Source organism: Anoplophora glabripennis, unplaced genomic scaffold (genome assembly GCF_000390285.2).
Source record: "Anoplophora glabripennis isolate ALB-LARVAE unplaced genomic scaffold, Agla_2.0 scaffold402, whole genome shotgun sequence".
NCBI classification, from domain to species: domain Eukaryota; kingdom Metazoa; phylum Arthropoda; class Insecta; order Coleoptera; family Cerambycidae; genus Anoplophora; species Anoplophora glabripennis.
The window spans coordinates 127650-154003 of NW_019416506.1; the positions used below are offsets into that span (position 1 = coordinate 127650).

A 26354-nucleotide genomic window follows, 5' to 3' on the forward strand; every position below is an offset into this window, starting at 1 on the left:
TATAGCATTCCTCCATCCTTACCAAAGAAATGCCCGGCAAGAATGTTCACAATTTTTTTTACTTAATTGTGAATGTACGACGTATGAATAAGCGTAAGTTGGTCTAAATTTAAAAAATACACGGTGTTTCCTAAGTACGATCCGAAACTGCAGGAAAAAGAAAAGAGTTTCTATAAACATGTCACCGGAAACCCTTAGATTTCGAGATACAGGGTGTTAAAAATTTAAAAAATTCAGTGTCATTTTTTGAAAACCTGACCAAGGCCAACTTTTTTATTTGAAGTGATAGACTAGTACTTTCAAATCCGGAGTTGTAGGAAATAATTGACTAGGAAAAATTTACAAATAATGTTTTCTGGCATTGCCAGGTTTCTTCAGTAGCTACTAAAACAATATTTCTTTAAATGACAACACTATTTTTTTAGCATAACTTGACAAATCTTCAAATTCTGAATAAAAAGTGTTTATTTATTGGAGTGGCCATTTTAAAACAATCGACAAAAACAAGGAAAATAATTCGGCATGAATTAAAAGAAGCCAACATAACAATAGTAGGCCTTGGAAATTAAACAAAAATTGGATTGTTTGAAAGGAGCCATCATTATTGTGCTGTCATTGTGTTATTTGAAAGCTGTTGTATTTGAATGTGTATAAAAATAACGTTTTAATTTGGTTGCCAAGATGAATCAGTTATTTAATCCGAAAGAGAAAGTTGAATTAATTTTTCTTCATGTTGGTGGCTTAAGTATACGCAATGCCTGCCCTGAATTCCACGCAAGACATCCCCATAAGCCTTTTCCAAATCTGGAGTTTTTAAGAATAACTCTAACCTGGTAGTGTGTGCCCAAGGATCTGCAAAAGGCTGAAAATCATCTTATAAACTGAATTAAACACAACAGCTTTCAAATAACACAATGACAGCACAATAATGATGGCCCCTGTCAAACAGCACAATTTTTGTTTAATATCCAAGGCCTGCTATTGTTATGTTTAGTTCCTGGCGACTGCAGATTATTTTCGTTGTTTTTGCTGATTGTTCGAAAATGGCTACTCCATTAAAGAAATGTGACATAACATTTTTATTTAGAATTTGAAGATTTGTCACATTGTGTTAAAAAATATCGTGTTGCTATTTAAAAATACAGGCTGTTACAAGTTCGCTTCTCACTACAGGGATCTCAAATTTTAGAAGTCCGTTTTTGTTTCATTTAAGTCTTGTTTGAGGTGATATTGAAAAATGAAGAACACTTTCTCAGGGCCACTTTTTGTCCTCTATTGAATGGCATAATAAATTTTATATGTAACATTTCGTCTCTCCAGGACCATCATCAACTTCATTTTTTTAAATACGACCCTGGAAATTTTATTACATTTTTTGAAAGCCTTCATGACCTCCAGTATTGTACTACCTCAGTCCAAACCAGATTCAGACAATTTGTCTTGAAGAATTTATTTTCAGTGTATTCGTTCCAAATTTAATAATTACGGACCGTACTTAGGAAACACCTTGTATATAAACTCGAATTAGTAGAGCACCTCCAAGTCTTGACTGTCTGAAACTGATAAATGCAGAAAAATAACAAATCCGTTCTCAGAGACTGTGTATTTTGGTAATAGGCAACAAATATACCAATTTTTTGCAGTAATGAATGTAAACTTTCAAAAAATGCCTGTTTTCTCAAAATCTGTGGAAACGATATAAAAAAAAACGGAAGACTAAGGTTTTCAGAATGACCCCTAAGGTTATAAATATAACTATAAGGAAGATGTTTTTATGGGTAATTTTTGGTGAATTTATAGCACTTTTTTGTCGAGTTTTAGAAAATCTAAGCAAGTTAGAAAGAATATTTCTTCACTGTACCAGTTATTGAAGTTTTCTCCAGACTCCAGTGTATAAAAGCATATTTTTAACTGTTATGTTTACCATTGCGTTGCCTGAACTTAGTGGCTGCTATTGACTTCCATACAGGGAGGGCAGAAAAATTTAGTTACAAAATATTGCAAAAAAAATCAAATATAATTGGGTAGTTTAAAAAATATTGAAATATAGAGAAAATTTACTCAACATTATTCTTCTTTTGTCCAAAATAAATTTTTCAATTACTTTTTTACTAAAGTTTAGTATTTCTCGCACCATTTTTTTGCAAGTACTACAATCAATTTAAACATTTACAATTTTTTTAAAAACACATAATAAACGACATGTAAGTAACAAAATTTTACACCACACCTGAATAGATTACATTTATTAAGAAAAAAAAGCGGTGAATAACTACTATGTGGTTACGGTCGGACTAACCAGACTTCAGACTGCATAGTAAATCCACTACTCTCACTCCGTCTTTCACGGTTACTATGACCACCGCTGTAAACACTTTACAGATCTAGAGGCGAGCTAAAATAGTGACATTTCCTGATAGCTATGTTTTCATAATGAAAAATTAAAGGAATTCTTGAATTTCAACATGTCTATGATTTGGATAATGTTTCCTTTTTCTATTACTGTCTCATTAAAAGTGCAATTTCTTGTCTATAAAATGCCAACCTTAAGCTTGTGCGTTAACTTTGAAAAAACCATAAAATTACATATTTCGAGCAATTTATATAAATTTAACATTAATAAATTACAGTTTTCCTTTCATTAACGAACACATAATTTTTGTTGTATCTGCCTTAAGTTACATATGTATTAAATAAAAGATAAAAAGAAAAAGAAATATCTCCATATTATCACAGGACTGGCCAAATTACACAGTATAAAAGTACTGCACTATACAAATTTATTTAAAAAAAAATTGATAAAACATAAAAATGCATTTAATATTCATAGACTAGATTTTTTATCACTACCCTTTAGTAAGTTAAAATATCATTAAATGCCATTTCAAAGCTTCCAGTACGCTTAATTAAATCGGTTTTTGAAATTTCTTTTAAAGACCGATCACTAAAGTCACTTTTTTACAAAAGAACTAGCCAAATAATAATTTTTAGGTCACTTTTTAAGGGTTGCATTATAGATGTAAATAAAGAACCGTTATCGTATAAGATATCGGAAAATTTTATTGGGAAAAGTTTTTAACAATTGAACATGTGCATGTGCCAAATTTGTTGCTGAATTGTATTCAGATTTGTTATATGAGCATAAACTGAGCAACTTTTCCTAATTGGAAAACTTATATGTATTTACTTTACATTGATCTAAACCGGTTTATTTTCACCTAAGCTGACTATAAGGTTATGGCTCCTTCTTTACCAGCCACTTTGTATAAGGAATATGAGGAATTAAAAAAAATAATCCAAACCAATTTTTGTCGAATCCATTTTTTATATTTTAAAAATAATACTGAGGCGTCATGAAAAAATTAATTTTAATATAAGTTCTTACAGTTTTCTCAAATATACACAAAACTTAAATTAAAGTTTCTCACTGGCCCATACAGTTCAACAGGTTTAATATATAACTGCCTAAATCTTCGTCTTGATTAGTCCATGAAACGTACACATTTTTGTTTTCATCATCGTCCCCTTCCACTTTCACCAACACAGATTCGACGGAAATTTCTCCCTCCGAAAAAGTTACTGACCATTGTGGTAATTTTTCTTTCATAAATCCATGCAATTTATGTGCCGTAGCTAACGAAGGACCGGAATCGTTTAAATGAACTGTGGATGTGAATCGGATCACGTGGCGGTTTATCCCAGCTTCCTTACAAGCCTCTTCTACGTCCATTAAACAAATATTATTGTCCTTCATCACCAACACTCCATGTAAAGTCCGCCTACGTTTTGGATCTGGGGGCAAGGAACTAAATTTTTTCGCTTCGGTTTTCAGCAGTGAAAGAGACACGTCTATTGGTATCTTTACTGGTGTAGTTATAACTGAAGTTTCCCCATTTGCTGGATTGTAACATTTGATGTTAAATTCTTGCTGTATTTTTTCTTTAAGAAATTCCATTTTTGCCGCTTCTCCGTGTACCAACAATACATTCGATGGCTCGCAATGCTGAATAAGCTGCATAATCCCTTTAGCATCGGCATGTGCAGAGAAACTCATATATTCCACAGCCATTTTAACCTCTACGACTTGCCGATTTTCAAATTCCACAACTTTTGCACCATTGAGGATTTTGTGACCGACGGTTCCTTGAACACAAAACCCTGGCATAATGATCATATTATTTTCGTTTGGTGCCCATTTTTTAAATATTTGTAAACTTAAACCTGCGTGTAACATCCCAGGAGTAGCGAATACCACCATTGGTCCCGGATTATCTATAAACTGTCTGTCGAATGCCTTAATGTGTTTAAAATCAAACATATTACGTTGTACAAATGTTTTTCTAATTTTCTGATTTGTCCATGTAATAAACATTTTATAATAATTATTAGCTTTTTCCGTAAGACCTAATGCAAAATAAATTGGAGCTTTTAAATTCATACGTTCCCAGTATGTTTCCAATAATATGCATAACTCCTGAGCTCTACCTAGAGCAAACACTGGTATTAATACTTTACCCCCTCTGTCAACACATTCGTGTACTTTTTTTAAGAAATCTTTTTCTCTGCATCTCTTGGAGTCTCTGATGGTTGTAGCATAAGTTGATTCAGAAATTAGTAAGTCTGGTTTACATTTGTCTATCCAAGCTGCTCCAAGATGTCTATCTGGAGTCATATTATAATCGCCAGTATAAACAATGGATTGAGATCTGATTTTAATCCAAAACATTGCAGCACCTAAAACATGGCCCGCATAATACGCTTTTATTTCAATATCATTATCAACCATAACGGACTGATGTAAAGTCACGGCGATAACCTTCTTCATACAATCTTTGATCATTTGTGAAGTGAAAAAGTTCTGGTCTCCTTTCTTTTCAACTGAAACTTTTCTCATATCTTCTAGTAAAATGGGAGCTATAGCTTTAGTCGGATGTGTCATGTAAATAGGCCCAGTATACCCCACCATTTCAGACATATAAGGTAAGGCACCGCAATGATCTAAATGAAAGTGAGAAATTATCACACAATCTATCAAAGGCGACAAGGACCCATCCGATATATACGAAAAATCCGGAAACCTTCGTTCATCATTATATCCCATATGCATTCCACAATCTAACATGATATTTTTGCCGCCTATAGATAAGAGAATGCAGCTTCTTCCTACATCTTGTCCGGCCCCCAGTGGAGTTACTTTTATTTCCGGCATTTTAAATGGTTTAGTTTATTCTTCTGTACTTTGAAATGTAGTAGAGTAGAGGTTATGTTTGGAGTTTGGATAATGTCATTAATGTCCATAGAAAAATATTTATTTGTCATGTCATAGACTTTATAATCCATGAAGATTGAAGGATAACAACATGGATACTATACATCTAGTCTCCATGGATAACAAGGTCAATAGAAGCAAGGAGTCCGGACTCCATATAAACAAATATCTTACCAGATTAGAGGGCGATAGTGTCCCACATCCCACATACCTCGAAATAGTGAAGGGGAAATAAAGAAAGCTGCAGTTTGAATCTTTGAATCAACCTTGACGTTTTTGTGATGCGTTAAAAGTTTTAAAATAAATAATGTAGGGTGCTTTGAAGTAGATAATATAAATAAATCAATAAATACTGAAAATATCTCGGTGTACAAGGAATACTAACGACTGTAGCGGTAAAAACTATAAGTAATTTCTACCATTACATTAACAAATTTTGTCAATTTTCCTGTATGAATTCGGGTTCCTTGTTTATTCTTCCTGTTATAATTGTAATTACTTTTTTTAATACCTGTGGTATTATAAATAACTGCTTACAAAATAAATTGAGACATTATGTAGTAATTGTTTATTTAAATAATTATTTTAGAATGTATGTTCAAACGGGTACAATTCTATTAGAACATTATGGAAAATAAATTTGAAATGAATAAATATTTTGTGAGACGGATCTGTTATACTGTTATAATAAACACTTCTAATAAAAATAGCAAAAAACAAATTCCATAAATGTCTCACCTAATTTTACTTTTTATACACCCCCCATATTAATATAATTCTCTAAAAATAAATTACAGACTTGCTCTTATTTCTCGAATTGTATGTTAATTTAAATCTCTAATTAAATAATAAAAATAACGAGCGTTCAAATAAAAACGTGATCGAAGTTGGCTCTGACACATTGGACGTAGGGCGTAGTTTATAGCGACCAACTTCACCTCATTTCTCAACGAGCTGTTTAGCAGCTGTCAGTTTCAATAACAAAGCGGCGATACAGCGCTTTGACAGATGACGGGTAAGTTCATTTGCTATACGCTACGCCCTACGTCCAAATTTTCAGAACCAACTTGACCACGTTTTTATTTGAACGCTCGTTATTTTTATAACTTAACTTATTTTAACTGCATCCATAGATTTGACCGAAAACAAGAAACTAAAACTTTTCCACAATTTTATAACTTTATTTCACTTTTAATGTAATTAAATGAATTGGTAAATCGAACAGTAAACATATTTCCGACAATGGCACTATTTATAAATGGTTCTTAGATGGCACTGTAACTTTTCAATGAAATACATATTATATGAATAGTAGCTCATCTTATATGTTTTGTTAATGGGTAAATCTCATTAGTGACCCAATTGTTAGTTAGTTGACACACTATACATCGATGATTTGCTGTTTGCTTAACTCTCCTTTCTTCTACATCCTACACCCTACACAAAACATACTGTATAAGATCTCTATTTATATATACATGCATACATACATATACGTATTTATCGAAAACAGTAGCAGAACTTTAGCACCAATTTTATTTTTAATTGGCAAAATTAATCACGAAACAAAAATATATATATATATATAGGTATACAAAAACGAAATTCATAATACAGGGTGTTCCATATCCATGTGAATCTCTGTTTTAAGCATGAGTATTAGAATCTATTTGTACAGCCACTGATTTTTTTTGAAGTTAAATTATTTATTATAAATTCAATTGTAGAAAGATACACTTCATCTAAATAATTTCATACAAGTAGGTATATTGTAAAAATAAATTTGTGTACCTATCTAAGGTACAATTAATATAGGTATGATTTTATGTATGTAGTAGTATGATGCACTTATGCCCAAAAATTAATTTTTAGGGTTTCTGAAACTTAATAATAAAAAACACCTTTCCATTACTCATATCATCAACGTTTCTTTTTCTATTTATATTTTCAGCATTTCTGTATGTTGACAAACAAAATAAGTAATAAGTGTGTATACAATATTATAATAAATGTAAATAGTTAAATAGAAGGAAGGGTTGGGTTGGGCGTTGGATGGACTCATTCTTCTTTCCCCTCCCGTAGTGATTTCAGAGGGGGTCGATTGCAGCGCGCCTAGGGAAAAACAATAAAACTGAACTGAACAGAAAATGGCGATTTCGACGAAGTTGTGTACATTTCATCGTCAGTTATTTCGCGGAGTGTTTCCTGATAAGACACCATAGTGCGTATATATTATTGATATTTGAGGAAAATCAAACAACATCTGTTAAAATGAGTGAATCTTGTGCAACATTTGAGGACATAAAAACTGATATAAAAGTGAATGAAACAATTCCAAGTGGCGACGTCGTCCAAGAGAAAGATGCGCGCGCCTCTTTAAAAACCGAACATCGACCGAAGCTAAACGATGGAGAAATTCCTCCCAAGAAAAGAAAAACGAGACGCGGGAAATCCAAACGTAGACAACAGTTTATTAAAAACAGTCGAAAGTCCAATAAGCTGATAAAACCTGAAGCTCCTCATAACAGTAATCAGTTTCTTCTCGAAGATCATGGGCTTATCGAAGATTTAGATGAAAACTTGAAATCATTCGATCAAGTTTCAACATCAACACTTGGCAGAACTAGAGACTCGAGTTTTAGTGTTGATTCAGATGGAGAATTTTATTCTTCACCAGACGATGAGGAACAATTCTTAATTAAAGACTTTGATGATCAATATGAAAGCCTTCATGCCGAAAGATTACAAGCCATGTCGAAAACTCAGTTAATAGAAGAATACATTATGCTCGAAAATAAATTAGAACAGCTGTCAAAGCGTTTACAAAAGAATAAAGACAAGGAGGATGAAGAATCTGAAGATAACATACCAGAGCTGAAGAGAGAAGTAGAAAGGCTGATGATTGAAAATGAACGTTTGCGGAGAGAGAACGATGTACTACGTAGTAAAGTAAATGCTTCAGATTCCGAGGATTCTGAAACGGACTCCAGTGATTCTTGTAGCAGTTCATCAAGCAGTAGTAGCAGCAGCGCTTCCAGCAGATCTGGCAGTCCAATTTCCACGATAGATTATAGTCAGACTAATGGACGTGCCTCCACATCCCCTACAAGTGTCGATCCGGTGTAGTGACGGAACAAAAACTAAACTTTTCTTAGTGTTATTAATTCACTTCTTAGAGTTTGAATAATTAGATCACCAGTGAAATAAAAGTGTTGAATATATCCCTAGCATTAGTTTTTTTACAAAAAGGTCAATTTTACTATCTTCATTTTGTTAAATTTAATTATTTCCTGTGTAAGAATTGTTCAACACGAAACATACCCAATATCAACCGGCTATTTTAATGTATCAGTATTTTCGCTTTTTTAATTATCAGTGTGCATTAGGATTTCACATTTTACTTAGTTTAAATAATACAAGAATAGCAGTGATTGAAATGTATAAATAATCAGAAACTTATCTGACAATTTCATTAATTATGTATTTTTTTATTGGGTATGAATAACTGTAATACTTACGAAACATTTATAGACTGCTCTTCTTGTACCATGTAATAATGTAAGTACAATTTTTTCGAAAATGCGTTGCTTTTTTTTGGATGTTAAGTATATGTGCATGTTTTTATATAAGTAAATATTTTGTAGATATATATGAAAGTTTATCGTAGTTATAATTTATTATAATAAAATTTAAATAGAATAATTTTAAATCTACTTTTTTTTAAATCCAATACACTAATGAAAAATATATAATAATTAAAAATAATATTAATTTGATATTAAAATATTAAGAAATGGTTTGAAGCATTGGTAAAGAAATATTGTATCTTCAAAAAAATTCATCAAATGCTTTCATATACAATGTCCAGAAGCGAATGGTCCATACCACAAGACCAGCTGTCTTGGTAGAAACTAGACCTATTTTAGATTAAATTGTTATAATTTTGCTAGCTACAAAATTACCAAACGCATGAAATTTAATTAGATTATTAGCATATCGTCAAATACTCTGCTCTACATATTTGATAACTGCTGCAAAAAAATTAAATACATTTTTACTATATAACCATGCATTTTAACAACATGTATCAAATATATATTTTTTTAAATCATAGTTGTTGACCCGAAGAAATATTTCAAATAACGAAGAAAAGTCAAAAAGATAAAAAATATTAATATTAAAATAATTTTATACAAGGTGTCTCATTCATGTTTCAAAAAAACTTGTGTTCAAGTGCTTCATCAAAGTAGTTCATATAACGTTTTTTTCTTAGATGCCCTGTTTTCGAGATACAGTGTGTTGAAGTTGTTACTTTCCAAATGGTTTTCCTTAATTATCTTTAAATCGACTGAAGATAAAAATGTCAAAATTTATACACGAGTATCGTCAACTGTGCGTTAAGAATAGTGGTTTTTTTCTGAAAAGCAGTGTCGCCGATACAGGTAATAGGAGGGGTACAATTGAAAAAAATATATTAAGTCAAAATTTGTTACATTTCTAAACGGTTGTGTAAAATCTAAAGCATACTACAAAAAAAAGGTATATCTGTCGAAATTCGGTAGCATGTACCATTTTCGAGAAAAATGAAGTTGCATACAAACAAATGAGTGATTGTAGAGATATTTGGTTGAAATTTGGCACATATTTTTATTTATCCTAAGTAGGCACACTTTCTGTGTAATTTTGATGTAAAATATCAAAGCACTAACGGATTTCTCTTCCCTCAATTTTTCTTTTAGTAGTTTTTAAAATTTAGATTTTGATACCCTGTATTTTGAAAATGGGGCTCCGAAATAAAAAGTGGCATAAGAAAAGTCCCATTTTTCTAGTCCAAAGTATATATGGTTAACGGTTTGACTTACTGATTTGTAACACTCTGTATAAATTTATTAAACATCAAACTTTTGCTGCTTTACAAAATATAATAAAAAATAAATAAAACTTTAAAATATTGTTTAAAATTATTTCAAGTTTGTTTACTATTTTTTTTAAGCTAATTTAGGTGAACTAAATAATATCACTACAGAGCACTAGACGGGCAAACAGTCAATATTGATTTGACAAAATAAGAATTGCTGAATATGTCTCAGCTAGCTTGCCAGTGGCGGCTCTCGACTTCCATATCACGGAGGGTGAAAAAATTTAGATAGGTACAAAGCCCAGCAAAAAGAAATCAGATATAATTGGGTAGTTTTATTTTAAGTACAATTAAAATATAGGGAAAATTATTTTTTATAGTGTAAGCCCATTCTTCCGCTTTTGTCTGTAATATACTTTTCAATTACTTTCTCATTAAAGTTTGGTATTTCTCGTATCATAGATTTTCCAATAGGTAGCATTGCAAGTGCTGTTAGTCTGTCTTTACAATCTTTTAAGAACACAAGAAACAATACATAGGTTACAAAATTTTATACCACAAGTAAACAAGTTACGTTTAATAAGAAAAAAAAAGCAGTGAATAGTTATTATTTGGTTACGGTCGGACTAAACAGAGCCCAAACTGCATAGTAAATATGCGCTACTCTGAGCGTCAGTAACCATGACCACCACTGTAAACACTTTACAGTAGAGATGAGAAATCCGGTTCATTTTGTTGACCCGGTTCACCGGTTCCGGTTCCTCATACGGAGCCGGTTCAGTGAGCCGGCTCAATTGAGCCGAATTTGTCATGACTAACACTCGGCTACACGGGTCGCAGTAGCCCTTCTTTTCTTTCTAGTACACTGCGACCCGATACATTAAACATATACATAAAATAGATTGTTTAATAGAATTATGTATTATTTTTATACAAATATATTAGAATCAATATTTTGTTGATTATTAACTAGCAATTTAGAAAGCATGTAAGGAAAAAAAAAAGAAAATTTTGGAATTAATTTTTATTAAATAATTATTTTTTGGTGAATTTATTTTTTTTTGTATTTGAATGAAAATTTGTTTTCACTACTTATTTATTATTTGAAAAAGTAGCGAATAATACAAATAATACACCTGATACCTGCACTGTATGAATTGTGCGAGTGCGGGTGCACTACTCTTGATTTCGGTTCACCTCTTCCGACATTCGATGCACAAATCCGAGAGCCGGGACAGATCTCTGAGAAGGAACCAGTTCACTCGGCTCCGTACAAAGAGCCGAATCAGTCATGTTCCGCCCATCTCTACTTTACAGATTTAGGGATGAGCTATGAGGAGCCCACGTATCCAATTTTGCAAGTCAAGTTAAATTTATAGGAAAAATCATTTCTATTCATTAAAACTTTATTATATATAATGTAACAAAACTTCGAACAAAACGTAAAATATATAAAAAATAAAACAAAGAAAACACTCATAAATTTCATTTAGTTTTTCCCTTTAATTTGACCTTAGAAATAGGAGCACTCGGGTTAGTGCCTTTGTAAAACTCTTTCAACAAGTGCATTGCCTCATCAGCCCTATACCCGCCTTTCACAGTGGTCACCGGTTTCAAAACTTTACCCACATCAAAAACACTTTGCCCGCCGAAACGGTCATTCCTACATCCGAATATGACACTTTTAACTTTCAAATCGTATAGCGCAGCTGAACACATTATACAAGGTTCTACAGTTACATACACACATATTTCCGAGAAAACGGGATGCAGGTCCAAATTGTTTAGTTTGCAATAGTCTTGCACTTGGTCGATGCAGTTCATTTCCGCGTGGCGAGTTGCGTTATGTGTTTCGTTAACAGTATTACGTCCCAACGCTACAATTTCCCTGTTAAAAACAAATATGCAACCCACCGGAACCTCCTGCGATTCTAGAGCTTGTCGCGCGTAAAAAAAAGCCTTTTCCATAAATTCCTGTTCTGTTTTAGATAACTGAAGGTCACTTGCTTGGTCTTTTGTAACAGCTTCAGGGTTATTTGACATGTTATTGATCGTTTTGAAAATATTGGATAAGATTATGATCTCGGAGAAAATTTTCAGCCTTTTCTTGCCAATTTTGATTTTTAACGGCCCTCGGGCTAGGGTGGGGCATACGAATAACCTGCACGTTGACGTCACTGTTTTTACACAATTGTTTTGTCCTCCTTTCCATATATTCGCCTAGGGGTATAATGAATTCAGGATTCAACAGACGGACCAAGTTTAAGTACGATGACTCACAAACTGATTCTAAATCCTTACGATCCTAAAAGATATTGAACGAATTTAGAAAATGACATAAATTAAAATCATATAGGGTGTAACAGGTCAAATTTAAAATTGAAATTTGGGTGGTCAAAATAAGAAAAAACTTATGGATGTTCAAAAATGCTTTGTTTTCGAGATACAGTGCTAAAATCTAAAAAACGGAATCTTATGTTAATGACTTAACAAATTAAACGTAAAATTCCAATGAAATCATATCTACCTCAACCAGTGGCGAAGATACGGAGTGTCACTTTTACTCTGAACCCCAGAAATTCGATGCAAATGTATATTTTGGAAATTAGATTCTTTTTCTAGTGATATTTCTAGGAAAAAGGATGTCTTTCATGTTAGTTTTATGTTTGGAGCAATGTTCTTTGCTATATGTAGTAAAATATAAAATTATGTAAATGATTTCTTCGACATTAAGTATATCGTATCATCGCATTTCTAGTGACAAAAAACATTATATAAACTTTTTGTTTTAACTATGTTTTATAATTATTAATTTCATTGTGTTGAAATATGCCATAAGATTATTTCAAGCTAAATAAAATACAAACTAGAAAAATACTAACTTTGCGCATAAAGGAGAGACCTATTTTCTTAGAAATACAATCGCAAATCAAATGAACTTACAAAATTTCCGTCAGAAATTTTTCAGTTCGTAATGAGAAAGTCTCCTACTACTTCTGCCACTGATTGATGTAATTGTACTCAAATGAAGTTAATTTTTACCTCGACTTAGACATTTCCAGCCCAAATTTAATTAAACTACGTCAAACATCTTTTGAGATATTTGCATATTTGTGATGCTTTTCAAATAACTTGCAAATGAAGCAAAACTTTGTGCTAAGGTATATTTGGTATATTAAATATCATATCAAGATTGTCAAGATTATTTCAAGATTATCTGATGGCATTTATGCACCTTCATTTAAACACTCTGTATATATTTTTAATGCAAGTAAAACATATAGCAGTACTCATCAGTTGATGCTTTTGTGTGGTCAAGTATACATATTATATCCAGCTTTATAACTCCCATAAATTTATCTACTTTACGACCTTTCAGACTATTGAGATGTTTTCAAATCAGCTATCATTTATATCATTTTATGTCCCATAATTTAAAAGTAACTTTAATACAATTATTGTTACTTTTGCTAAGTATCAAATTATTAAAATATATTTAATTGTAAATATGTTACTACTTTGAAATTTTAGTGTAAATCATAATCGCAAATTTCTTTAATTGAAAATTGATACGAAATCAAATATAAAGTGCGACTTCATTTCAGTAAGATGTCTACATTATTCTGATTGTTTCACATCTTACATATTTTATCTCTAATCAATACCTCAATAAAGAAAAATATTTATTTATACCTGAATATTTTTAATTTCTCCTGGAGTTATATTACGTCCATTACTTTCCAAAAAAGTTAAAGGACAGAAGTTGCTTACGAAAGAGTGTTTAAAAAAGTTCTCTGGAGTACCACAAAGTTTACAAAACAAGCCCCAGAATCTATGCCCACTTTGTTCTTTTCTTTGGGACGAGAACCCTAGTATTTTTCTATCGGGGCATTCTATCTGAGGTTTCTTCACTTCTCCTTCGACTTTTAACCACTCACGAACCCATTTTGGATCGCCAAAAGGAACGCCCGTTTGACACATTCCAAAAGCGCCTGGATTCATACCAACAAACAGTATTTTTTTGGGGGTTGTACAGTACTTTTTTATATACACTTCATTTGGTCCAAATGCATATTCGAGAGGATTATAAATGAACGAAATTGGTGGTTTAATCAGGTCTAAAGCTCTTAAATCCTCGTTCAATTTGATTTGCAGTTGTAATATTTTATTTTCAATTGTCATCATAATTTGATTTACTTGCACATTAGGAAAATATTTTGATACATTAGTGGAGAGAGTGTTATCTTCATATAAATTAAGCTGATCATTTTGTGTGTTATCTGTCTTCAGTTTTTTATTTTTCTTTGACGAATTTTCAGAAATCTTTTTTCGCAGCATGTTTTTAGTTTAGTATTTTGTACTGAGAACAAATTATTAATCGATATTTACCTCCTATTTAAAATTGTTGGAACACTTTAAAACAAAAAAACTGCCATTTGCGACTCATCAATTTGCCTGGATAAAAGCATAATTGCATAAAACATAAATAAAAAAAATAAACAAACAAAGAACGTCATAAAACACGACTTCTCAGCTAAATTCTTTCGCATATGATTAGCAGGTTCAGATTCGAATCTGAAATCAAGACGGCTGAATGGTTGAATTTAAAATTCCGCCAAAATCAACCAACCAGCTACTCTGCATTTGATAACTCATCATCTGTCAAATTTCAGAGGGGCCAACATAAATTTTTTAAAATCATTTTGACATATCTAGAGACACTAAATCCACCACGTTGCTGTGAGGCTCTAGGTATGGCGCAAGTACATACATACATAGATAATTTTATTGAACGTATTTGTATTTGTATTCTCGTTCACTAAAGCAAGAGAGGCAAGTTCAGTTCTGGTTACTTTGGATATTTTTGTCCTTTTTTAATTAAAACAAATGAAAAGTGACACAAAACACAAAACAAAATGACACATATAATAAAAAATAGAATAGAAAGAGATATTTGTAAAGCATAAATATGTTAATATCGTAATCGTAATCCCTATTATATAAAAAAAACTAATTTAACCTCGCATTATAAACGTCTGTCTACACATAGATGTAAGATAAAAATTATTTTTTTTCATAAAAATTTGTGTGCATGACAGGAACCTCAAAGCAAAGTGGATTCGTGGTCGCTAGATACTATTTTCATTTTAAATTTTATTGCATATTTGTCTTTATGCATAGCAAATATAGTATATTTTCTATGTCTTTATGAGACATGAGAGGCTAAGAAATAAATAAATATTAAATATCTGTGTATTTTGAATATTACAAACTTCATAATTTTTCAAAATGATGCAACAGTACATGAAGGAGTTAGAGCAAGTCTGTAATTAATTTCATTAAAGAAACATTTATTAATTTTTATATTATAGGAACCTTTTGATGCTGAAGAATTTGTAGAACGACTAGCTTGGAGAACTATTGCAGAAACAAAAAATGGTGGAGATGAAGGCGATTTTAATCCCACATTGTTACACGAATCATTTGTACAAGCCATTAAGTATGAAAAAACTTTTACTTTTAATATTTCGGGATTTTGCTTTCCGAATAAAGTTCTGGAAGTGTATATATTGACTTTTGTATTAGTTATAGTGATACTAATTATTTCAAATACTTTTAGAGATTTGACACTGTTACAAGAACGCCAGCAAAAGAAATGTGAAAAATTGGAAGCAGCAGTGCGAGAAGACGAAGCCATGTTTTTTCAGGAAATATATAATTTATTAGAGCAAAATAAGGTAGTAATATTATTATATTATTATTATTATTATATATTAATGTATTTCATAACTTTCAGCAAGCTATTGACACTTTTCAAGAACTAGATGGAAAAATAAACCATGTTGCAACAAAAGTACTGCACTTAGGAGACCAATTAGATAACGTCAATGGTCCACGAGCAAGAGTTGTAGACGCACAGCGCTTAATGATACATTTAAGCGAATTCTTGTCAACTGGTCCACTTTCTTCGTCCATTTTCACTGACCCATATAGAGTGAGTATAAATAGGTAGCCGAATACATACAAATTTCTTTCTAATTGGAAGTAGAAGTTTTACTCAAGTCTTTTACACTTCTAGATTGATGAAGCTGCAGAAATTATTCAAAAATTATATCTGATAGCACAAGATCTTCCGTCTCCTAAGTAAGTAGATTACTTTCATCACAACTACAAATAATTATTGTTCTTTCTCAATTTATTGCATTAATAACATTTTTGTTACAGATTTGAAAGTGTGAAACGTAAAATTGAAAGGAAGTATTGCGATATAGAAAAACAGTTAATCGAGGAATTTGCTAGTGCTATAAAAAATGAAGACCTAAAAAGGATGAAGCAAATAGCTTCAGTTCTGTCGCAATTTAAAGGATATTCGCAGTGTGTCGACGCTTATATAGACCAAAGTCAAGCAGTGAGTATTGAACACTAAAATATAAAAATGTATTGAGTTGTACTTTATTGAAATCGCCTCTTATTTTAAAACAATTAGTTTGTTTCGTAAATATTGATTTTATTTTTAGGGATGTCTTTTAAGTAAGGACGTTTTTGGTCATTTGCTACCTTTATGCAAATATAACTACGAAGTTATAAAAAAGGTGTTCAGCAATCCGGAACAAGTCATGGCTAAATTCGTATTAAACATTTATCAGTTGAAAATTGCAGAATATATCGACCAACAGCTGAGTACGAAATTGGGGAGTTACGGTTATTTGCAAACTTTGTTCGAGCTCTATTCGAAGTAATTACCATATTTTACGTTTGTTTATTACGAACCCAGTTCATTTTATGAGTTTTAGGACCAATCAGTTATCGAACGATCTTAGTATTTTCAACATGGGAAATGATAAAAATTACCTCAATAAATTGACAACAAATATATTTCACAAATATATCAATGATTATATAACGTAAGTAATAAACTTTTCAGTTTTGCTTTTTGGCATTGGTCTGTCTAACTTGTTTATAATTTTAGAATGGAACTAAAATGCCTTAAAGAAAGGTGTTCGATAAATTTACAGAGATACTACGAATCGAAAAATCACCAAAAGAAACAGATCCAGTCAGGAGGGTAAGTTATTCGAGATCTCACATTAACACACGGATATTAGAAAAACGGTCTCTGAGTCGTCAAATTTTTCCAGCTTTCAAGACCTCCGAAGAGATCTACAAGCCGTCATTGGCACGAGAGCCAACATTAACATAGCGCAAATAGAAAATTACGGAGGAGAAACATTCCTGTCGGAAGAAGTAGTCATTATGATTTTGCAAGATACCAAACACGCCTTCCAGAGATGTCAACTGGTAGTTTTTTTTTCATCTGTCAATTTATTCTTGCGTAATTTTTCTAATTTCAGTTGTCGAAACCCGAAGAACGTGCCTCAAACGCCAGTCAGATCCTAGACAAATTAATAAACAGCGTTTTGATCGAACACGTCGATTATGCCGTCGAATTAGGCTTGCAAGCCGTACCCGTAGTGGAGGGGGCGAAAAGCCCACCGTCGATATATTTTTTCACTGTCGTGCATCAAAGTAACAACATTACCCATTTGTTGGAGAAGCAGTTTACCAATCTGGTAGTTCCGCTAATTGTGTGAGTTATAAAACGTGATATTCGTATATTTTAAGTACAGAGAAAAATTACGTTTGCTTCAGGAACACTCCCAAGTACAACGATTGTGTACAAAAAAAGAAGTTTGTATTAGAAGACATTGAGAGAAAAATCAATACGGGGCTGGACAGGTATGTATAAATATTATAAAGTTAATGAACAGTGTCCCAATATTCTTGGGGTGAAAATGAGATGATTTAACTAAGCTTATGTTTTTTCTAAATTTTTTCCTCAAATTTATGGTATTTCTAATGATTTTACTGTAATAAATTTTTTATTAACCTTGTCGTAGAAGCTGTCTCCATATGAATGAAAATTAAATTATTATTTTTTATTATTTCAATAAATTAGTCTTATAATCACTGCCCAACCCAAACCCAAACTAACTCAAGCTCCGTCAGGTTCACTTTTTAATGAAGCTGTAAACCCGCTAAATAGCAGCCAAAGGTTCTTTTAGCATCTCTGTGACGGTTGAAGAGATGATTACATTTCATTGCTTCTCGTCTCTCCCATTAATTTAGATCTGAAGCAGTTAGTTTAAATAAAAATTGAATTTAAATTGGGTGAAACTAAATCCCACAAACCCAGTTATCACAATATATTAAAGAAACATTTATGACTGAACTGGATTTGAGCAGTGGCGGCTCGTTAGAGGAGGCTAAGCCTCCTCTGCAGTTTTTGATAGTACTGCAAAAGTTTTCTTTTAGTTTTTTCTATTTTACATCATGCATCATATACTTAATTAATGTTATTTAAGAAATTTGTTGAAAAATCTATTTTCAAATGCAACTAATTAGGTACCTACTAACGGAGATCTCAAGTACGTAACGAGCATGGAGGCTTGTTGCCACCTTCCATCTCTTTTTAACAAGCGAATCTTTCAATATAGCCCTCCTTCTCTACCACCTCGGCGATCGCAGTTGTATGTTGCAATGTTGCATTTCATAATAAAAACATTGGTCGTCTGTCGTCTGTGAGTACGCGAGTTTTTGTTTTTAACTGGTGTTCATGTGAAGTTTTTGTTAAGAATTCGCTCATAATTAATTGGTAAAAACAATCATTTACATTTTACTCTGGTACGTACTTGACTTTATTAAAATAAAATGAGCACGGAAAACGAACATAACCTCAACCACTTCTTTAGTTGCATGGACATTGTAGATTATTTATTATTAAAATGATTTAGTAATCTCAGTTTTGATGAGAAGCTCGTAATTAAACAGAAATCGAGACCAACACCTTCTTTGCCGTCTTTAGTTGCAGTGAGTAAAAAACAAAATAGGAGATTTAACGATAATTATTATAGAAAAACTGCATCAACTATTAGAAATAAATTATGCTGTTGGCAATGTTTATTTTTCACTAATGATAATTTATCAGTTTGGAACAGGGGAATCGATGTAGTAATATTTTTATCGTCTCAAGAAATTTCTTTTTGCGGACATGATGAGAAAGTGGATTCTGCTAATCGAACACTTTAAAGAGTTAATAAATTTATTAAAAACATATGATTCAAAATTGCAGAATTTCTTAGATAATACTACTGTTTTTTCGGGAACCTCTAAAACCATTCAAAACGATTTAATTGAGAGTATTAGTTTAATTATCAAAAGCAAAATTTATGACAAATTAAATAATTGCAAATTTTTCTCCTGGCAAGTTGAAACCACAGATGTTACCTGTAAGTCTCCATTATAGGTAATTTTTAAATGTGTAATGCATGGAGAAGTTGTTGAAAGATTTGTTAGATTTTTTGACATAACAAGTGGGAGAGTTTGTTTAATTATTAATTAATGAATTTGGAAAATTTTGCTTAAAAAAATAAATTAATTGCTCAAACCTATGCGTGCTGCGGTTATGTAAGGTCATGTTAATGGACTTCAAAGAAAAATAAAAGACGTCGCTCCTCAAGCTTATTTTAATCATTCATTCATCACATAAATTAAATTTAGTTTTAAGTAAAGCTTGCAATGGCATTAAAGAAGTGAGAATTTTTTTTTAAATCTCCGGATTTTCCTAATTTTTTTCCAAATATACTAAAACATCTGACGTATTACATAAAATAATGCAACACAGGATTCCAAGTAATGCCCGCCACTCGTTGGAATTTTTCTTCTACAGCTGTTTTTACGGTTAAAACTTATAGAAAGAAACTTATTGAGGTTTTTGATTTCATATCGGATAGTGAGGATTTTTTAAATGATCAACAAACTTTAGGATCCGCTTATGGATTAAAACAATTGTTGGCCAAAAATTTCATTTTTTTCTTGAAAACCTTGACAATGTTTTTTGAACAAACCGATGTTGTAATTTTGCAGAATAAATTAACTGACGTAACATTTTCTAAAAAAGGAATTCACTTTTATCAAAATTAAAAGAATTCCCTAATAATGAGATACATTTCAACACGTTATATGCAATTTTCTTAGAAGATACTGACGAAACCTTTAACAATGACCCACCCTCAAAGAAAAGAAAGACAAGTTTAAAGTTTTTTATTTCAAGCCTCCTCTGCCAAGCATACCACGAGCCGCCACTGGATTTGAGCTTGTTCCATGTGTGTTGTCGGTGATGATAACGAGATTATTTGAAAGGAAAAGAAGGAAGATAAAAATGCATGAAAATAGTACAACCCGTATTAGCAACCAGGTGTGATGCGCATTAGGTATTTGCCAATGTCAACATATAGGCTCAATTTGATTTTGTTTATTGGATAAACAATTTACAATTCGTTGTATATCGTTTCACTGTCCTTAACGTTATTTTTATCAATTTAAATATTTTACATTTTATTGGCTGGAAAGTTTGAATTTTCTGCCAATTTTCTCCTAACTGAAAAATAATGCTAGCACCGCCACAAATATTGGGCACATTCCATATTTTTAATTTGCTGGCGCCTAAAAAAAAATTGCGACTTATTACTCAATTGCAATGTATCTTTTAGATCTCTCAATGCAATAGGCACTTGGGTGAAATTATATTTGCAAGCCGAACAGAAAAAAAGTGACTTTAAACCTGAGTCAGATGATTTTGATACCGTGGCATCACATGTAAGTATTTTTTATACAGGATGTAACTTTGAGTCGGGGTCATTTTTATACAGAAGCTTCCTTTGACCTTTAAAGACACGTATCAATAGTTTATTTTTTCAAATGCGCAATTTCAAACCACTTTTGTTGAGTGGATGTTTGCCACACAAACAGTACTTAACATGTAACCTAGCAAAAAACTCGAGTAGTAATCAATAATGATAAATGAAATACACAAAAATAAATAGTCTGTTGATGGCTTCCAGCGATGAAAAACGTTCATATTCACAGTTAGATGTGCTGTCTCCAAATGTGAAACAACAACTGATCCCCTAGGCTTCGGCAACATTGACCCACACTATCTCCCTTCACATGCACTGTAAGTTGCCTACAATTCATGTAATTGTAATACATGAATATTACAGTGGCAGCGTACACAAGAATTAAAGTGCATTTTAAAAAACTAATTATAACTCGATTATTTATTTGATTAAAAAAAAGAATTTCAGATTCGTGTTCAGGGGGACACACACAACCCCTAAAAAACTGACCCCCAATTAATATTACGCCCTGTATATGGGACAAAATGAAAGTGTCTTCTTCGTTCAAATTCAAGAATATTTTCTTATACCAACATTTTCAGTTATAACACTAATTTTCGAAGTACAAGTTGTATAAAACTTATAGCACACCACTACTATCGAAATAAATGAAGTAGACCCTTGAGTTTGGAAACCGATATTAAGAAAATGTAGGGGTAAAAAAATTTGAAATTTGGACCATATATAGCCTCACTATTACTCTATTGTGTGCTAAAATTTCAGTTAGTTTCGTTATCCCATTTTTCAGTTTTTAATGAAAATGCTGAAAAAATCACGGTTTTCTGCCTACAAAATTGATACCTCACACTTTAACTCGTCGTAATTTTTTTGTTAATTGATAAAAAAATTCCAAATTTTTACGGACGATAAGTCTAACTATCGTCTTTAGTACTGTGAAGGTCATTTGTCTCAAAAGTTCTTCTTTTTTTATTTTTAAGCAAAACGAAGGGAGTGCTATATTCGTAAATATTGCGTTTTTTTTTTAAAGAAAAAAACTGACATTGGTAGTAAATAACTGTAAAAAGCAATCTGAAAATTTTTTTAAAAATAATACAGTTATAAATATGATAGTCTTAAAAACAGCATCAGAATGGTCAATTACGTTCAATGTCCGATGCAGGATATACAGTATAGCCTTTATAACTATTATTTTAACAAATTTTTTCAGATTGTTGTTTACAATTATTTACGACTTGAGTCGGTTTTTTTCTTTTTTTAAAGAATGCAATATTTACGGAGATAGCGCTCCCTTCTGTTTTACTTAAAATTAAAAAAAAGAGAGCTTTTGAGACAAATGACATTCACAGTACTAAAGACAATAGTTCTACCTATCATCAGTATAAAATTGGAATTTTTTCCAATCAATTAACAAAACAATTACGACGAGTTAAAGTGAGAGGTATCAATTTTTTAGGTACAAAACCGTGATTTTTTCAACATTAATAAGTAAAAAATGGGATAACGAAACTAATTGAAATTTTAGCACACAATAGTGAGACTATATATGGTCCAAATTTCAAATTCTTTTGCCCCTACATTTTCTTAATTATCGCTTCCAAACTCAGGGGTCTATTTCATTTATTTCGATAATAGAAAATAAAAATGTTGCATTTTTGAAATCAAAAATCGTGTTCTCTGTTTATTAAGATATTTTGTCATTTGTAGAAAAAATAATAATTAAATAAATAAAGCCCCTAATGAGAAGGATCAGGCAAGTTATTTTTATGTAACTATCTTGCCTAGGGTAACCCAAAAAAAACTTTTTTTTTCATGTCTTATGAAAATATGTTAGTTTATCATGTTTTAATAGCCCCCTNATGTAACCTAGCAAAAAACTCGAGTAGTAATCAATAATGATAAATGAAATACACAAAAATAAATAGTCTGTTGATGGCTTCCAGCGATGAAAAACATTCAAATACACAGTTAGATGTGCTGTCTCCAAATGTGCAACAACAACTGATCCCCTTCGCTTCGGTAACGTTGACCCACACTATCTCCCTTCACATGCACTGTAAGTTGCCTACAATTCATGTAATTGTAATGCATGAATATTACAGTGGCGACGTACATAAGAATTAAAGTGCGTTTTAAAAAATTAATTATAACTCGATTATTGATTAAAAAAAAGAATTTCAGATTTGTGTTTGGGGGACACATACAACCCCTACAAAACTGATCCCCACTTAAAATTACGCCCTGTATATGGGACAAAATGAAAAAGTGTCTTCTTCGTTCAAATTCAAGAATATTTTCAGTTATAACACTAATTTTCAAAGTACAAGTTGTATAAAACTTATAGCACACCACTACTATCGAAATAAATGAAATAGACCTCTGAGTTTGGAAACCGATATTAAGAAAATGTAGGAGCAAAAAAAATTGAAATTTGGACCATATATAGCCTCACTATTACTCTATTGTGTGCTCAAATTTCAGTTAATTTCGTTATCCCATTTTTCAGTTATTAATGAAAATGTTGAAAAAGTCACGGTTTTCTACAAAATTGATACCTCTCACTTTAACTCGTAATTTTTTTGTTAATTGATAAAAAAATTCCAAATTTTTACTGACGATAAGTCAAACTATTGTCTTTAGTACTGTGAAGGTCATTTTTCTCAAAAGCTCTTTTTTTTCATTTTTAAGCAAAACAGAAGGAAGTGCTATCTCTGTAAATATTGCGTTATTTAAAATAACAAAAAAACTGACATAGGTAGTAAATAATTGTAAACAACAATCTGAAAAAATTTGTTAAAATAATACAGTTATAAATATGATATTCTTAAAAACAATATAGGAATGGTCAATTACGTTCACGGTCCAATACAGGATATACAGTATAGCCTTTATAACTGTATTATTTTAACAAATTTTTTCAGATTGTTGTATACAATTATTTACGACTTGAGTCGGTTTTTTTCTTTTTTTAAAGAATGCAATATTTACGGAGATAGCGCTCCCTTCTCTTTTGCTTAAAATTAAAAAAAGAGGGCTTTTGAGACAAATGACCTTCACAGTATTAAAGACAATAGTTCGACTTATCATCAGTATAAAATTGGAATTTTTTTATCAATTAACAAAACAATTACGAGTTAAAGTGAGAGGTATCAATTTTGTAGGTACAAAACCGTGATTTTTTCAACATTAATAAGTAAAAAATGGGATAACGAAACTAATTGAAATTTTAGCACACAATAGTGAGACTATATATCAGGGGTCGGCAAGTAATTTTAGATGGGGTCCGGATACTTTTAAAAATTTTTAACGAGGTCCAGAAAAAAAATTCATATTTCTTACAAATTTTCATTTGAACTCAAATTTAATCTGCTTACTAACCATTAAGAACTCAAAATACACACAATTGTAAAATACTAGAAAAAATGATAAGGTTGGCACTCAAACGTAAAAAAAACATTTTTTAAATAATTTATTTGAGTAATTTATACTTTCAAAAAATTTTTGGCGGTCCAGTATTTTACCTTCCGCGGTCCGGACCTGGACCGCGGTCCGCCAGTTGCCGACCCTTGCTATATATGGTCCAAATTTCAAATTCTTTTGCCCCTACGTTTTCTTAATTATCGGTTTCCAAACTCAGGGGTCTATTTCATTTATTTCAATAATAGAAAATAAAAATGTTACATTTTTGAAATCGAAAATCGTTTTCTCTGTTTATTTGGATATTTTGCCATTTGTAGAAAAAATAATAATTAAATAAATAAAGCCCCTAATGAGAAGGATCAGGCAAGTTATTTTTATGTAACTATCTTGCCTAGGGTAGCCCAAAAAAAACTTTTTTTTTCATGTCTTATGAAAATATGTTAGTTTATCATGTTTTAATAGCCCCCTCAAAAAATCAGCTCAAAAAAAATTTTTTTAGAGGTCGCTCAAGATTTTTAAAAATTTCCAAAATCGTCAAAAATTTAATTTTTTTTTAAATTTTTGTTCTCGTTATTTTATAATTTTCTAGGTTGAAAAAAATCTCGATTCTGAAAATGTCAAATCGATATATTAATTTCTAAAGATCACTCATAATTATTTTAACTTTCAAAATAGTGTACCTCTAATGTTNCTAGAAAATGATAAAATAACGAAAAAAAATTTAAAAAAAATAATCCAATTTATAACGATTCTGGATATTTTTAAAAATCTTGAGCGACCTCTAAAAAAATTTTTTTTGAGCTGATTTTTTGAGGGGGCTCTTAAAACATGACAAACTAACATACATATTTTCACAAGAGACGAAAAAATCATTTTTTTTTGGGCCACCCTAATCTTACCTAATAAAAAATTTCACAAAATTTGAGAAAAAGCAGACAAAAATAAAAATTTTTGATAGGCAATACTAATTTTACAAAAACAACCTGTGTCATTGTATTAATGGTTTATTTAATTAAATTTTTAATTTTTTCACAATTGACAATATATTCAAATAAACAAAAATGTTGTAAAACTATGCCACACATAAATAACTTTTAGACAATACAGAAATTCGAACAATTTTGCGCAATGAATTTGTACTAGAATTTTAAAAATTATACAAAAAAATTAAGATATTATTTTTGCTTTGAAAATCTCCATTTCAAAAATAAAAGTTTTGAATAGCCATTTGATTCGTGTATTGGACACACAAAATTTCACTACAAAAACTTTATTTCTTTAGAAGATATAGATATTTTTTAATTTTAATACCATCACCACGACAAAAAAGTTGTGAATTGTTGAAATGTGGCGATGTAGTTTTTTTTTCATAATCGTGTTCTAACATTTTTTTTAGGCTTGTAAAACCGTTTCGGTTTATATTAGCGGCATCATAAAGGAGATCAAGACCAATCTCGATGGAAATAACGTAACTGCGGTGCTGCAAGAACTAGGCATTCGATTGCACAGAGCGGTTTACGATCACATGTTGCAGTTTCAATACAATACCGCAGGTTGGTTGTATATTCACTAACATAGAAAGTTTATTCCTGTACGTTTTGATTTTAGGTGCGATGGTAGCCATATGCGATTTAAACGAATACAGACTGTGTACCAAACCATTGGGGCCTCTCGTCGCAGAATTATTCGAAACGTTACACGCTCTTTGTAATCTGTTGCTTGTGAAGCCTGAAAATCTTCAGCAGGTTTGTTCGGAAGACTCGCTGGTAAAAAAAAATAGATTTTTTGTTGTATTATTTCGAAAAAATTTATTTTTAGGTCAATTTGGAGAGATCGATTCTTCACAATTTCATTCAGCTAAGAAGTGATTTCAAGGCCCAGAAGCAAACTATATTAAGAGTATGAATGTTATTATTTTTTGTTTTTAAAATTAATATATGATGTTTTAATAGCTATATATAATTAGTTGTATTTACTGTATTATTTGATTTTTTTAATTAGTCAACATATTAAATGAATATTGCCTTCTAATAAATAAACAATTTTTGTCTAAAATCTTTTTTTACAGAAAATATATAAGGTGTTTTCAAAGTTAATCCTTTTTTATAGCTAC

At 31.2% G+C, this 26354-nt stretch overlaps 5 protein-coding genes across 5 annotated transcripts; 2 read left to right on the forward strand and 3 right to left on the reverse strand.

The window, feature by feature from the left end:
* Positions 1-3314: 3314 nt before the first annotated feature.
* LOC108910751 (integrator complex subunit 11) lies at positions 3315-5266 on the reverse strand. Its single transcript, XM_018715455.2, has one exon. It carries the CDS (start codon positions 5207-5209, stop codon positions 3425-3427), a length of 1785 nt encoding a protein of 594 aa, XP_018570971.1. The 5' UTR covers positions 5210-5266; the 3' UTR covers positions 3315-3424.
* Positions 5267-7411: 2145 nt separating this feature from the next.
* Positions 7412-8982, forward strand: LOC108910756 (protein HEXIM2). The gene has a single exon (XM_018715460.1). It carries the CDS (start codon positions 7541-7543, stop codon positions 8393-8395), a length of 855 nt encoding a protein of 284 aa, XP_018570976.1. The 5' UTR covers positions 7412-7540; the 3' UTR covers positions 8396-8982.
* A 2558-nt stretch (positions 8983-11540) lies between these two features.
* On the reverse strand, positions 11541-12272 carry LOC108910755 (tRNA-specific adenosine deaminase 2). Its single transcript, XM_018715459.1, has one exon. It carries the CDS (start codon positions 12168-12170, stop codon positions 11613-11615), a length of 558 nt encoding a protein of 185 aa, XP_018570975.1. The 5' UTR covers positions 12171-12272; the 3' UTR covers positions 11541-11612.
* LOC108910754 (single-strand selective monofunctional uracil DNA glycosylase) lies at positions 12156-14661 on the reverse strand. The gene is made up of 2 exons (XM_018715458.1): positions 13821-14661; positions 12156-12432 (listed from the first exon to the last, which is right to left on the reverse strand). The coding sequence occupies exons 1-2, from the start codon at positions 14463-14465 to the stop codon at positions 12172-12174; spliced, it is 906 nt and encodes a 301-aa protein (XP_018570974.1). The 5' UTR covers positions 14466-14661; the 3' UTR covers positions 12156-12171.
* Positions 14662-15249: 588 nt separating this feature from the next.
* On the forward strand, positions 15250-26260 carry LOC108910749 (exocyst complex component 5). The gene is made up of 16 exons (XM_018715453.2): positions 15250-15449; positions 15500-15627; positions 15748-15865; positions 15925-16122; positions 16207-16271; positions 16353-16536; positions 16646-16863; positions 16922-17032; positions 17098-17193; positions 17267-17426; positions 17480-17715; positions 17778-17864; positions 20678-20783; positions 25638-25794; positions 25850-26007; positions 26060-26260. Exons 1-16 carry the CDS (start codon positions 15417-15419, stop codon positions 26144-26146), a joined length of 2142 nt encoding a protein of 713 aa, XP_018570969.1. The 5' UTR covers positions 15250-15416; the 3' UTR covers positions 26147-26260.
* The last annotated feature ends 94 nt before the right edge of the window (positions 26261-26354 follow it).

Coding starts and splice junctions, on each gene's coding strand:
- LOC108910754 (XM_018715458.1), bottom strand. CDS start 14,465: ATGCTGCGAAAAAAGATTTCTGAAAATTCGTCAAAGAAAAATAAAAAA. Junction 12,433..13,820: donor GAGAAATTAAAAATATTCAG/GTATAAATAAAT, acceptor AATATCTTTTAG/GATCGTAAGGATTTAGAATC.
- LOC108910756 (XM_018715460.1), top strand. CDS start 7,541: ATGAGTGAATCTTGTGCAACATTTGAGGACATAAAAACTGATATAAAA.
- LOC108910755 (XM_018715459.1), bottom strand. CDS start 12,170: ATGTCAAATAACCCTGAAGCTGTTACAAAAGACCAAGCAAGTGACCTT.
- LOC108910751 (XM_018715455.2), bottom strand. CDS start 5,209: ATGCCGGAAATAAAAGTAACTCCACTGGGGGCCGGACAAGATGTAGGA.
- LOC108910749 (XM_018715453.2), top strand. CDS start 15,417: ATGATGCAACAGTACATGAAGGAGTTAGAGCAA. Junction 16,864..16,921: donor TTGTTCGAGCTCTATTCGAA/GTAATTACCATA, acceptor TATGAGTTTTAG/GACCAATCAGTTATCGAACG. Junction 17,865..20,677: donor ATCAATACGGGGCTGGACAG/GTATGTATAAAT, acceptor TGTATCTTTTAG/ATCTCTCAATGCAATAGGCA.